Genomic DNA, 15,447 nt, shown 5'->3' on the forward strand with positions numbered 1-15,447 from the left:
GGCCCCGGGAGTAGACAACATTCCATTCGAACTACTGACAGCCTTGGGAGAGCCAGTCCTGATAAAACTCTTCCATCTGGTGAGCAAGATGTACGAGACAGGCGAAATACCCTCAGACTTCAAGAACAACATAATTCCAATCCCAAAGATAACAGGTGTTGACGTATGTGAAAATTACCGAACTATCAGTTTAATAAGTCACAGCTGCAATATACTAACGCGAATTCTTTACAGACGAATAGAAAAACTGGTATAAGCTGACCTCGGGGAAGATCAGTTTGGATTCTGTAGAAATGTTGGAACACGTGAGGCAATATTGACCCTACGACTTATCTTAGAAAATAGATTAAGTAAAGGTAAACCTACGTTTGTAGCATTTGTAGACTTAGAGAATGATTTTGACAATGTTGACTGGAATACTCTTTTTCAAATTCTAAAGGTGCTAGGTGTAAAATACAGGGAGCGAAAGGCTATTTACAATTTGTACAGAAACCAGGTGGCAGTTATAAGACTTGAAGGGCATGAAAGGGAAGCAGTGGTTGGAAAGGGAGTGAGACAGGGTTGTAGCCTCTCCCCGATGTTATTCAATCTGTATATTGAGCAAGCAGTGAAGGAATCAAAAGAAAAATTTGGAGTAGGAATTAAACTCCATGGAGAAGAAATAAAAACTACGAGGTTCGTCGATAACATTGTAATTCTGTCAGAGACAGCAAAGGACTTGGAAGAGCAGTTGAACGGAATGGACAGTGTCTTGAAAGAAGGATATAATATTATCATAAACAAAATCAGAATGAGGTAATGGAATGTAGTCGAATTAAGTCGGGTGATGCTGAGGGAATTAGATTAGGAAATGAGACACTTATAGTAGTAATGGAGTTTTGCTATTTGGGGAGCAAAATAACTTACGATGGTCGAAGTAGACTGGCAATGGCAAGGAAAGTGTTTCTAAAGAAGAGAAATTTGTTAACATCGAGTATAGATTTAAGTGTCAGGAAGTCGTTTCTGAAAGTATTCGTATGGAGCGTAGCCATGTAGGGAAGTGAAACATGGACGATAAGTAGTTAGGACAAGAAGAGAATAGAAGCTTTAGAAATGTGGTGCTGCAGAAGAATGCTGAAGATTAGATGGGTAGATCACATAACTAATGAGGAGGTTTTGAATAGAATTCGGGAGAAGAGGAGTTTGTGGCACAACTTGACAAGAAGAAGGGACCGGTTGGTAGGACTTGTTCTGAGGCATCAAGGGATCACAAATTTGGCATTGGAGGGCAAAAATCGTAGAGGGAGACCGAGTGATGAATACACTAAGCAGATTCATAAGGATGTAGGTTGCAGTAAGTACTGGGAGATGAAGAAGCTTGCACAGGATGGAGTAGCATGGAGAGCTGCAGCAAACCAGTCTCAGGACTGAAGACCACAACAACAACAGGTTTAACAGCAAGGATGGTTTTGGTCAGCTCTATTGAAACTATTCCTATCCACGTTTGATCTAATTCCTCTTTATTCTCTGCAATTTGCAGGGCAGAGATATAAAAATGTTTATGCCACAACATCTTTCACATGCAATTTTTGCAAAGTCCTCAGCAGCAGATAGTATGTGTTTGCCAGTTTTGCAGACATTCCAGAGTGCAAGCTTTACTGTTCCACCAATCCATGTGACGTGACAAAGAAGTTCCATGAAATATTTATTCCATAGTGTTCTCGTAAAAATGTCAAGTTGGCAAACAGGAAACACTGCTTAAATTGACTGGCTGCACCATCACTCATGAATGTGACAGATTCTACCTCTGGGTTCGTGGACATAATGTGCTCTACAATCTTACTTAGGAAAGCATGCAATGAATATTTATTGTGATCAAGTTCATCACTAACAACAGCAAAAGAATATGCATCATTTTGTGAGTCCCAACATATGCTGTAATCAAAGTGATTTGTGGTTTTGACCAATGAGCACTCTGGACTTTATTCTACAGGTGAACAGTATAATTTTCTGCAAAATCTACTTGCACTGAGGTGTTCTTCTTGTTGGCAGAATTATTTTTGCTTTCAAAAAGTTTTGATTATTGTCTTTTATTAAATGTATGTTGTGAGAATTGGGATAGCATGTTTAAAAGAGCATCAAGACTCTGGCCAACAGTACCATGAAACTTTTTCAGAGTGATTCGCAGGTTCATTTCACAGGTTCACTGTTTGCCATCGGGTCCATTTGATCAGCTTCTTCATTAAGTTCTCAGCCAAAGAATACTTTTCTTTCAAAGATGCATTTGCACACTTTTCACAGTTTGACATCATGCAAAGTTCTTTCTCTTGATTGCAAGCTATTGTGCTAATGAAGGCAGTAAAAATGGTTTTCACTTGTGGAACAACCTCATTTATAACTTTCAAAAGTAGCTTTACATTCTCAAGGTAATGGCAGAGACACACATTGTGCGGTGTATCTTGTAAGGTGCACAGAAACTTGGTCTTGATGTGCAGGGCTTGTACAATTTTATGGACATGTCAGGGAATTCCTCTTGATATATAGCATGGGCTTCTTTCAAGATCATGATCATGTACCTATTCTGGACTTTGGTTTTTCCACTTTCCTTATCCTTCATTATCACATAATCTTTCATCCCAGGAGTTTGGCATTAAATATCATCTCAAACATAAAAAGTATCAACAGATTCTTCTGTGCTTGGATTTAGGCAGCTAATTCCAAGACAACTTTCTTGCACCTTCTTGAACATCTAGGTAAACAAGTTTCTACATGTTTAACTGCTTTCATTAATGAAGCAGGAGATTTACATGGAATGTTGGGGTAGGTGACGTAAGCATCACTAACATTGCCTTCACTGCTGGACTCTAACTTTATTTCTGAATTTTCTTTGATTAAGTTTCTCTTTTTCTCGTTATTTCTTAAGTTGAGCAACAGTTAAACTTCGCTGTTTTTTCCTTTACCTGTCTTTCCCCTTAATCTCATCACTTAACGCTGTTTCCGGTATTCTCTCATTTCCTCACCTGATGTGAGGAGCATGATAACAACTGTAAAAATGAAATATCTTGTTTGATAAGTATTGTGGAAACAGTGTAATTGCTAGAAATAAGCTAATATCTATTTTCAATAAAAAAAATTCTATTCAACACCCTATATTAAAATGTGTCTATTATTTAGGCATAATATGTAGTGACCTTTAAAGATAACTGCTAGTACATAGGAAGTCAGTAACTTCTTTTACTATAGACAATATTGAGCCTTCCTTATAATTTGACATTGTTATTGCTTCCCAGAGAAAACATAGGTTATAGAAGAATAAACACTGTTTATCAAAATAATTAACTCCATTCTATATGTAGTATGCAGCCGTTTATAGTCATTTCATTGTAATCTTTCCTAAGGAAGCTTATTAACTCACCTATCAGCGTTTACTCTTAGACTTACTGAATGTAAGTTTCTTCTCTCTGAAAAGAACATTCTTGGTTTGTAGAACTTCCCCATTTTCCCTCCAATTTTTACTAATAGTATATCCAACATACGAAATTGCAGTATAGCCAACATATAAATGTATTTGACATACAATTTCTTAAGGAATGTCAGTCAAATTCAGTTATAAAATTATTGTCATTCCGTTACTGCAAGTGTGTCATTCCATTACCACTATAAAATATTGTCTATAATGAACTTTTTTTTTTCTCTGCTGTGATACATTTATCTGTCTCATAAATCTGTATTTGCATGCCTATTTTCAGGAGTCTATAAAAGTGTATTGATCCTGAAAAACAAATTTCAGGCTTTTTTCAGTAACAGAATGACAGGAGATAATAATAAAAAATAAACCAACTTGAGGACTGTACTAATTAAATAAAATCAATATAAGCTATCGAAATGGGCTGCCCTTAGATACTTGTAAAGTTTTTCCGATATATTCTGTTAATAAATTGCTTTACAATCCATCATTGTAGTACTTTTGAAAACTAATTTCTTAGAGGGTCTAGAAGCTGAAATTTAAGACAAGCTGTAAAGCCATTTGTCCAGTTCCAGTACTTCTTAACATGAATATGAAGCTTCAAATTTAAAAAATTGTGTTTCAGCTAACAGAACTGATGATCAGATTTGTCATAAAAATATTTTTAATTTTTATGGTTTGTGTCCATATTCTCATGTAACAGCCTCTCTCCAGATGGAAGTGTTTTGTCATGGGTGGTTCTCCCAACGCTGTCAGCAGTTCTGATGGAATGTTGTCTACTCTCATGGCCTTGTTTTGACTTAGGTCTTTCAGTGCTCTGTCAAATTCTTCACACAATATCATATCTCCCTTTTCATCTTCATCTATGTCCTCTTCCATATCTATAATATTGCCCTCAAGTACATTGCCCTTGTACAGACCCTCTATAACTCCTTCCACCATTCTGCTTTCCCTTCTTTGCTTAGGACTGGTTTTCCATCTGAACTCTTGATATTCATACATGTGGTTTTCTTTCCTCCATAGGTCTTTTTAATTTTCCTGTAGGCAGTATCTAATCTTACCCCTAGTGATATGCCTCTACATCCTTACATTTGTCCTCTAGCCATCCATGCTTAGCCATTTTGCACTTCCTGTTGGTCTCATTTTTGAGACATTTGTATTCCTTTTTGCCTGCTTTGTTTACTGCATTTTTATATTTTCTCAATTCATCAATTAAATTCAGCATCTCTTCTGTTACCCAAGGATTTCTACTAGCCCTCGTCTTTTTACCTACTTGATCCTCTGCTGCTTTCCCTATTTCATCTCTCAAAGCTATCCATTCTTCTTCTACTGTATCTCTTTCCCCTGTTCTTCTCAATCGTTCCCTAATGCTCTTTCTGAAACACTCTACAGCCTCTGGTTCTTTCAGTTTATCTAGGTCCTATTTCCTTAAATTCATACCTTTTTGCAGTTTTTTTAGTTTTACTCTACAGTTCATAACAAATAAATTGTGGTCGGAGTCCACATCTGCCCCTGGAAATATCTTACAATTTAAAACCTGGTTCTTAAATCTGTCTTAGCATTACATAATCTATCTGAAACCTTCCAGTGCCTCCAGGCTTCTTCTACATATGCAATCTTCTTTCATGATTCTTACACCAAGTGTTAGCTATTATTAAGTTATGCTCTGTGCAAAATTCTACCAGGCAGCTTCCTCTTTCATTTCTCACCCCCAGTCCATATTCACTTACTCCTTTTCCTACTGTCGAATTCCAGTCCAGTCTCCAGTCTCCCTTAACTATCTGAATAAGTGCTTTTATCGCATCATACATTTCTTCAATCTCTTCATCATCTGCAGAGCTAGTTCGCGTATAAACTTGTACTGCTGTGGTAGGCATGGGCGTCATGTCTGTCTTGGCTACAATAATGTGTTCACTACGCTGTTCATAGTAGCTTATCTGCGTTCCTATTATTTTATTCATTATTAAACCTACTCCTGCATTACGCTTATTGGATTTTGTATTTATAACCCTATAGTCACCTGACCAAATGTCTTGTTCCTCCTGCCACCAAACTTCACTAATTCCCACTATGTCTAACTTTAACCATCCATGTCCCTTTTTAAATTTTCTAACGTACCTGCCTGAATAAGGGCTCTGACATTCCACACTCCAATCTGTAGAACGCCAATTTTGTTTCTGCTGTTAATGACGTCTTCCTAAGTAGTCCCCGCCCAGAGATCTGAATGGGGGACCATTTTGCCTGTGGAATATTTTACCCAAGAGGTTACCATCATCATATGACCATGCAGAAGAGCTGCATTCCATCGGGAAAAATTATGGCTGTAGTGTCCGCTTGCTTTCAGCCGTTTGCAGTTCCAGCACAGCTCAGCCATTTCGGTTGATGTTACGAGGTCAGATCAGTCATTCATCCAGACCGTTGCCCTGAAACTACTGAAAAGGCTGCTACTTGTCTTCAGGAGCCACACTTTCGTGTGGCCTCTCAATACCCGTCCATTGCGGGTGCACCTACAGTACGGCTATCTGTATCGCTAAGGCATGCAAGCCTCCCCACCAATGGCAGGGTCCATGGTTCAGGGGGGGATAATCTTTAAAGGTGATGAAATCTTTTGTATTCTACATCTTACGATCACACTGTATGTCGTAAGGGGAGGTATGTTGAATTGTATAATTTTTTTGTTTATGTACGAGGAGTGTTTAACTGTCTGGTTTTGAAGAAGTGTATTGTGCAAAGGCATCTGAGGATGCCACATGACCTATGTGATTCACTATGTGGTTTCCAAGAATGGTATTTTACAAAGTCATCCAAGGATGTCACATGACTGTACTCAGACATTAGGTCTAGAGCTTCAGCTATTTGATATGCTGGATACACTTTGGGAGAGATGCAGTTGAGAGCTGCTGTAGTTATGTCAGAAGTGTTCATATAGCTTGGTGGTACTGTATTACCTCAAAAAGTACATATCTACATTTCAGATTACAGGTAGTAGGCCCACACTGTTTTAGTATATCAGGATGCCCCATATATCGCTTGTTTCTGTTGAGATCAGTTACGTATGCATATTTAATTTAAAATTTTGAATGTGGTACTTAGATTTTGTTGCTTAAAGGTTGGTAGCCCATGATTTTCCACAAAATCTATTAACACTCCCTTTGAGAGCACCCATCCAACTTTGCCTAGTGACTCAGGGCATCTTTGTTTTCATTATTTAACTATCACAAAAATCCTCATATCACCTTTTACATCAGTAAATATGGCTATGCCGTGACTAAACTGTTACACTTAAAATTGGAAAATGATCTTTTGGATCTTAGTACAGCCACACCATTTTGTGTTTTTCATTATTTCCACAACTTGTTGCAAATGAATCTAATGTGATTCATTGAACAAGGTAATGCCAAATTGTTTCCTTTGTCCACTAATTCTGGTAGTTATTGCTGAGATTTTTGTTAGTGGAACATATGCAAAAATGTCAGTTTTGTGTATCGTAGTAATTCCCAACCCATATCTCTCTATTTAGCTCTCCTCGGTTTTTGAATGGGTTTTAACTAGAAGTCCTTACCTCTCTGCCGTGACTCAAAGCTGCTAATACATGCCAATTGTTAAACTTTCTTTTTCAGGTGTGCTGGAAGCTTATTTAATTCAAACCTCTATTTAGTGTGCCGAAAAGACTTCAGGCCTTAAGTCTTATGTTTATTTCTTTTCCTGCCCATACAGTTGTCACCTCGAGTTCCCCCCCCCCCCAAAATACAAAAACCCATGTTGTAGGACGTCAAAGTTAACAAGTGGTAATAAGTTATTCCATTCATTGTCTAATTTTATCAAAAATAGTGGTAAACAGACTGTCAGTTTGTTCAGACATGTTCCACTAATACACATTCTTTTTTTCAGTTTGAGAATGTGGTAATTTCTGTTTAACTATTGAGATCAGTCTTTGTGTTAAGGAATTATCATACCTGACTCTTCTTAGTTCAGTAGTTAGTTAGTTTCATGTTCCATAGGTCTTTTGCAGGATAGAACAAGTCATTTTGCATTCACACCGTAAATTAATTTGCACATATGGTTACATTCTGAACAATGAAGTTTTTTCCCATAAAAGGGAAAGAAGGTGTGCAGATGTTGTGGGTTAGTAAGTCCTGCCCACCACCTTTTACACATTACAGTGTTGGAAATTGTTCTGTGGGATAGGAGTTGTGAAGGAGAAACTTTCTCAGTTTGTTTTCAAATTTTACTTTGCAGTCTTTCAGACATTTTATATCACTTGGTAAGTGATCAAAAATTTTTGTTGCAGCATTGTGTACCCCTTTTTTGCGCAAAAAACAACCTTAATGCAGAGTAATGAATGTCAGTTTTCTTTCTGGTATTGTAATTATGTACATCATTATTCCTTTTGAGTTGTAGTGGATTATTTACAACAAACACTGTAAGGGTCTAAATGTGCTGTGAAGCAGTAGTCAGAATGCCCAACTCCTCTTAAACAGGTCTCTACAAGATGACCATGGATGAGCACCACATATTATCCTTACAACGTGTTTTTGTACAATGAGGACTTCCTTTCTTAAAGATGAATTACACCATGACATTATTCCATATAACACTACTGAATGAAAAATGTGCAAAGTATGTCAACTTAATGATCTGTCTCTCCCCAAGATTTGCAATGATTGTAAGTGCAAATTTAGTGAAACTAAGTTGTTTCTGGAGTTCCAAAATGTCCTTTTTACCAATTTAAAAATCCCGTTATGGAAACCTAAGAATTTTGAAGTTTCCATTCTATTTAATATTTCCTTGCCCTGTGTTATAACATTGATGTAGTGTCCCTAGATGTGCAGAACTGAACATGTTGTGTCTTTTTAAAATTGAGGATGAGACCATTCAGTCAGTGATACTTTTAAGAACTTCGTTTACAATTTCTTCTGTTCTTCAGTTTCTGTATGTATGCTTGGATTGATTAAATACTTACATCATCAGCAAAAAGAACTAATTCTGCTTGTTTTATATTAGACAGCAGGCTGTATACACGTATGAGGAACAATAATGGACTACGATTGGGCCTTGTGGATCCCCATACATGATTTCTCCCTGGCCTACATTGGTTGAATTACTGAGTACAACTTTCTGCATTCTTTTGGTTAGGTATTACATTATCCATTGTTTGGCTATACCCATCAACCCCATAATACTTTAATTTACTTTGGAGAATACTGTAATTCACACATTCAAAGGCCTTAGATAGGTCGCAGAAAATACCAAATTTTATTATTTAATGCTTGTGAAATCTGGTGAGTGAACATGTAAATGGCATTTCAGTAGAGCAACACTTCTGAAAGCAATACTATGATTTACACAGGATATTATTATTTATAAGGTGAAATACTATTCTGGAATTCATCTTCTTCTCAAAAGTTTTGGAAAATGTCAGCAGTGAAACAGGCTGGTAGTTATTGATATTTCTCTATCACTTTTTTTTTTCTTCTAATAAAGTCTAATGTTAGCTGTACCATCGATGTATACTACACACACACAGAAAATTGACACTTTGCTCGGCGGCTGATTGGAGCGACCGTAACAAAATTTCCTATTTACAGTCGCTCCCATCAGCCACAGCAACGAGTGTCAATTTTGTTTGTGCGAATATTATGTTCTTCAGTATACTAAGATGCTGAAATTGCTGTTTAATTTAAACTTGTGTACCTCCTCTTTTCTGAAATAAATTCTTGTACCTGCATCACTGATTTCATGCCAGAATAATATGTTTCTTTTGAGCTGTGCACCTGTTTTTCACTGTGCTTCTCACTAGTCTGTGATCACTTACAAATTCTAAGGTGGCCTAGGACTATGATGCCATTCATAAAGTTAGTTTAAATTTTAGTTTGAATCTGTCTTTTCCAGAATCCATTTTATATTTGTTTTCTTCTGAAAGAATGTGTTTAGAACAAATGTATTATCATTCTTGTCAGTTTCTACTGACATACGATATTTGCCATACCTTAAAGTTTCCCACTGAAGACTTGCTCTTTAATTTTGTCACATGTTTGCATTTAATTTGTAACCACCTATTATTTTGTACTGAGATTTCCTGCCTGTCGGTTTCTGTAACTCTTTGTGATGGACTTGCACCTTTTCTTCAGAATGTGGATATGTTAAGGCAAAGACTTGAATAGTTTCTATGTATTAAAAATCTTTCATTTCTTTTCCAAACAAGGCTTGATATTGTTTTGGCAAATTCCTTCAATATCTATAAACTCTTTTTAACTTTCTTATTCACAATAAAGTGTATTCCTGAGTTTCTTGTTTGCTTTGTTTCTTGGGTATAGAACGCATGTCCTGATTTTAATTATGTTTGACTTATTTCTAATAATCCTACTAGGACTATATCCCAATTGATATTAGTTAATTCCACTTTTTACTTGACTGGCCTTTGTATCATCCTAAGATTCTGTAACTATATTATCCCTAAATATAGTAGAAGCTGTTTGTGTCTGTCAATCTTTATGTGACTAGAAGCTTTTTGATCAAATGGTTTACAGGCATTGTCTCACTGTGTTGTATGTAGTGTTGGTTCATGATCAGACCATTGATATTTCTTCCCAACAAAGATATCCCTCAGCTTGAGTAAATTATGTTTACTATCAATTACACAATGTTAATGATCTAGCGGACAATATTAATAGTAACTTTTCACAGACGATTTAGTTATCTACAGTGAAATACATTCTGAATGAAGCTATACAAATATTCTATAAGATTTTAAAGTTATGCAGTGATTGTCAGCTTGCTTGAAATGTCCAAAATGTGAAATTACACCATTCACAAGAAAAAAACATATTAGCCTATGAATACAATATTAGTGCATCACAGTTGGAATCTGTAAACTCGTACAAATGCCTGGGTGTAACATTTAGTAGGGTCATTAAGTGTAATGATCACATATGTTCAGTCATGGGTGAAGCAGGTAGCATACTGTGGTTTATTGGTAGAATACTAGGGAAATGCAGTCCAGCTACAAAGGAAATTACTTAAAAATCACTCATGTGAGGCATCCTAGAATACTGCTCTAGTCTGTGGGACCCATACCAAGTAGGACCGGCAAGGGGTACTGAATGTATACAGAGGAGGGCAGCGCGGGTGTCACAGGTTTGTTTGGCAAGCAGTAGAGTGTCCCTGAGATGTTGAAAGAACTGAACATCTAAGAAAGCGTACTAAGAAAATTTCAAGAACTGGCTTTAAATGATGACTCTAGGAACATACTACAACACCCTACACATTGCTCCCATAGAGATTATAGGGGTAAGATTAATTACAACAAGCTCAGAGGAATTTAAATAATCATTCTTCCCACACTGCATATGTGTATGGAATAGGGGAAAATGCACTAATAACTTGTACAGTGGGATGTATCCAATTGCCGTGCACTTCACAGCGGTTTGCAGAGTATAGACGTAGGTGAATGGGAATTTGTGGATTTGACATTGGAATCTGTTGTGGTATGCTCCCTGTGAAATAATAGATATTTCCACCCAATTTCTGGAAGATGCTTGTTTTGAGTGTTATTTAATGATAGGCTATACTCATATAAGTAAAATCCGTATCATTAATTGTGTTATATATTATTATTTAACATAATGCCAATGATCACTTTTTTCTGAATGTTGCAGTGAATAATGAAGCCATATGTAATTATAATTCACGTATTTCTTATTGCGACTCACATGTGGGTAGCTGCACATCTCAGAGATGAAGTTGAAGATAATGAGTTTGCAGAATTTGAAGATTTTGAAGAAGATGAGGAAGAAATTCCACTGAAGGACTCACAAGAAACCAATCAGGTGCCCAAAGCCAAAGCACCTCCAGATCATCCAGAAATTGAAGAAGAAGAGGAGGAGGAAGAAGAAGATGAAGCAGTAGTGGAAGTAAGTAAAACTTGACTTGGCATGCTTGTTGGTTGATTTTAGTTGTTTTGTGACACCATTAGACCTGACAATAACTTGCCTTTTCTTGTTTAAAGAGTTATGGAATGTTTCTCTTCTTTTGTATCACATGGGAAATATATTATCCACATATTACTTGTTTGCAATTAAATGTCGAGTAAAGTAATAGTCAGACAATAAAGGCACGTATTAAGACACAGCTTTCGTTTGTTAAATTTCATGAGGGCTATTCAATAAAGAGTGATGATGGAAAACACCTCCCATGAAAGCATTTCTCTCAGATTAAGGAATAGGAAAAAGTTACATTGGTCCAAATCCGAAGTATAGAGAGGGTGAGGAGTGCAATTCACATTGATTTTTGTAAGACATTTAGTAATAATATTTGCAATATGTGGCCACACGTTTTCAATGTGCAGCATCCACCTATTTCACAGATATGTGGACTTTTGCACTTGATATGAACTTCCAAACTTTTCAGAACAATCCTGTAGTATTGCTCATTTTATGGTTTGTGCAGGTAGAACATAGTGATAATCTGTTCCATGAATATCAAAAAATGACTATAACTTCCCAGCAGAAGCAGTCCTGTTTTGCTTTTTTGTAAGTTGGTGATGGAGATTCCCATGCTGAGCTTTGCTGTTTGCTCTCAGGATTAAAATGAGGTAGCCATGTTTCATCAGCAGTGATTACCTTTGAAAGAAACTCTGGATTTTCCTCTAACGTACCTTCAACCGCATGCAGACCTACAAGCGAATGTCCTTTCGTTTGGGAATTAGCAGTCTTGGAACCCACCAAGGACAAACATGTTTTAGGTGTAAATTATTTTTTGCCAACTTGTGGGTGGCATACTGTTTAATTTTCTGTGCTCCAGAATGTGTTAGTAAGATTATTCATCGATCCTCTCGCACAGTAACACCTGCAGTGTTGTTTTATTCTGTAAGAGCAGTGACTGGAACACTGGGTCCAACTTCCTATGAAATTGGTTGTCTCCCGTCTTTAAACATTTTAAACCATCTTTGAGCTGTGCTCTAGGGAAGAACAGATTCTCCATAGGCCTCCTGCAACACTGCATAGACCTCAGCTGTAGCTTAGTTGAGACAAAAGCAGAGTTTCAAAGTCGCATATTGTTCATCACACCTCGCCACCATGGTTGCAATATGTCTCAATTTGCGTGCCTCTCACAGGTGTGAACCAGGAGTGCCAACAATGAAACTAATATAGCATGTTCTGTATGCATTAAGCAAACGAAATATAAGATTAAATTCTAGCATGAGAAATTATGACAATAAAAATGTTACGACCATTCTTTAGTGAACAGCTGTTGTACATTTGTTATGTAGTAATACAATTGTGACACACATGTATCTGTCAAAAGAGTGATAGAAATGGCAGTGTGGGCTGTGTTGCTGTCAGTTTCTTGGACTTTCTTTGTAAGATGAAGTCCAGATAAAACCTCTTTACTGTAATGGAGGTCCATTCCAAACTTTACTGCATGCCTTGGAACACAAGCTGCACTAGGTCTATAAACTTAGTTACAGTGTGGGTAACAAGTGGCTGGCACTACTGTTGTTTTGTCTCCCTGATTAAATCAAATGTTGAAAAATTATGATAGAGTGAATAATCTTATCAATATTTTAGGATCATTTGGAATAATTTAATGTTAGATTGCAGTTATGAAATCACTATGAAGCCACTGTTTTGTTTATTGTGATCAGTCACAAACTGAGTGAGATGACAGTGGTTAGAACACTGGACTCTCATTTAGGAAGAAAGCTGTTCAAATCCCCATATAATTATTCTTATTTAGGTTTTTCATAGTTTCCCTAACTTGCCTAAGCCAAATGCTGGAATAGTTCCTTTGAAATTCTGTAGTTTTTCTTCCTCCTGTTGAAGCTAATGTATTCTCTGATTGACAGGACATTGAAGTGTAATCTTCATTCTTCATTCAACTTTTTCAACTGGTTTGATGCAGTGCTTCAACTACACCTATCTTCTGCTAATTTTTTCAGTTTGGAGCTCTCCTACACCCAATGTCCTTCCATCATATTTTACGTATATTAAGTTCTCCCTAGCTCTGTATTATTTTCTCTTAACTACTTCTTTCATTGTCAAGTTTACAGTTATTGGATGTGTCTCAGCATGTCTCACGAATTTGTCCCTTCATCTGGCAATGGCTTTTCTTTCGACTGTTCCCTTCCTTTCTAAATTCTGTACTAAGATGTAAGTTTAACTCTTTCTTACTGATATGCAGAAAGGCTGCTTTGTCTCTGAACAGAAGAATTAGCATCTGTTACCTTTGATCTTTAATTCCTCTTTTAATAGTAAAGGAAACCATACATGAGCAATGTGTTTGTCTGAGGGTAATTAAGTGAATGTAAGGCAGCCCAGAAGGTAACTATTGCAGATGTTGCTTTACTTTCTGTGATCTGGAGCCCTGAACACTCAAACAATTGGTAGGATGGGAGCACATAATTTGTTCTTTGTTGCAGTCCTCAGAAAAGTAACCACAACATAGTTTCGTGCCCAAAACGGGTCTTGCTAAAGTACAGTTATGGACACTGATACCAGGTAGCTACTCTAAGCAGCAGATACAGAAATACGTACCCACTTCCACATGCTATTTGATTTCAAAAGCTCGTAAAATAAAGAATGAGAAAGGTATGTGGGCATGCCCAGATTCATACTGTGGGCATCTGTTGCAATATGATATGCTTACTGTTCCTCTGCAATATTACCCAAATGATGACAAAGATTGCAGCAGCGAAGTCCTAACCGGGCTGATGTTATCTCTGTTAGTGAAAATGGTAAAAAAGTTAAAAAGATGTATGACAAGATCAATAAGAGAAGCGTATCTCCTAATGGAAAAAAGAGAACCCGAATTTAAAAATTGGTCTCACAAAATTTTCCTCTTTACGACCAAAATGGGTAGAATGCCAGTCAGTGAAGGAAGTATGCGCATGTATTTACTGCTCTAATTTGAAACTTGTTTGCTTTGCCATAAGCAGTGTTACGAAAAAGATTTACACAGATGTACACAGATGGACACTATGCTTTTGTGTATATGTCTAGAGACACAAGATAAATGTTGGTTGCAGGAGGGTGCAATGTGTCGTGATACTGAAGTGATGACTGTTGAAGCATTACACCTTCAGGATACTGACAATAACATAATATATGCGTTGTGGGAGGGAGGAGAGTTGTTGAAGAAGACAGTAGAGCCAGACAAGTTTGATACAGAGGTTAGGCATTGGGTCATAAAAGGAATAGCTCACCATCATATCCAGACGATTCAGAGACAGGCCATAGCAAAAGTAAAATCAGCCACATCCCAGAGTACTGCCACATTAGTTCCTCATTTTAACTTTGTTGAGAACTTGTCTGTTGCTTTACAGAACGAAATTCAAAGTTATCGTTGGCACACATCACAGGTATCAATATTCACATGTGTTGCTCACTTCCTGGGAACATCACACTAATTTGCTATTGTCAGTGATGATCTCAGTCATGCCAGTGCACATGCATGTCACGCTGTCAGCATGATAATTGATGACATAGCATCAGAGGCCATGCATTTCATTAGTAACAAACATGAAACTCTTAATTATAAATGAACGTACATCAAGGGAATTCCATTAAAAAAAAGAGAGAGAGAGAAGAGTGTTCTTCTATGAAGCATGTGGTAGGAATTCAATCAAGTCACTACTGGGTTGCATCCCGGAGTGACACATAAATTGCAAGAATGGTTCTGTACAAAATGCAGTTTGTTACTGTGTGAGAAATGCAGAGACCACAGTCTACAATAAAAGACTTCATAGTGAGCCACTTCATTTCTTGTGTGTATGGCAATCTGTGTTAGGTGGGGCAGATAGTAAATGTCTCTCATGAACTGCAAAATATAACCATCTCCTTTATGACACCTCTTGGTCCTGCATATGCTTTCAAATGGCCATCATCAAAAGGTCAATGTACAGTTCCCATTTCCCTAGTGCTGCTCTTATTGGATCATCTTTGTTTGCATGAAAATTCAGCTTGGCTATACAAGTTCAGTGAGCAGCAGATGAAAAACGCAAA

The 15,447-nt window shown here is 37.1% G+C and overlaps 1 protein-coding gene across 3 annotated transcripts in view; it reads left to right on the forward strand.

The window, feature by feature from the left end:
• The window catches only part of LOC126162349 (PAT complex subunit CCDC47), a 76,621-nt gene that overhangs the window by 4,727 nt on the left and 56,447 nt on the right, over positions 1–15,447 (forward strand). For all 3 annotated transcript variants that reach the window (XM_049918799.1, XM_049918800.1, XM_049918798.1), the window contains exon 2: positions 11,104–11,358. In XM_049918799.1, coding sequence (XP_049774756.1) covers positions 11,110–11,358 — 249 coding nt within the window. In that variant the 5' untranslated portion in view covers positions 11,104–11,109. The remainder of the gene's footprint in view (positions 1–11,103; positions 11,359–15,447) is intronic.

Source organism: Schistocerca cancellata, chromosome 2 (genome assembly GCF_023864275.1).
Source record: "Schistocerca cancellata isolate TAMUIC-IGC-003103 chromosome 2, iqSchCanc2.1, whole genome shotgun sequence".
Taxonomy (NCBI): domain Eukaryota; kingdom Metazoa; phylum Arthropoda; class Insecta; order Orthoptera; family Acrididae; genus Schistocerca; species Schistocerca cancellata.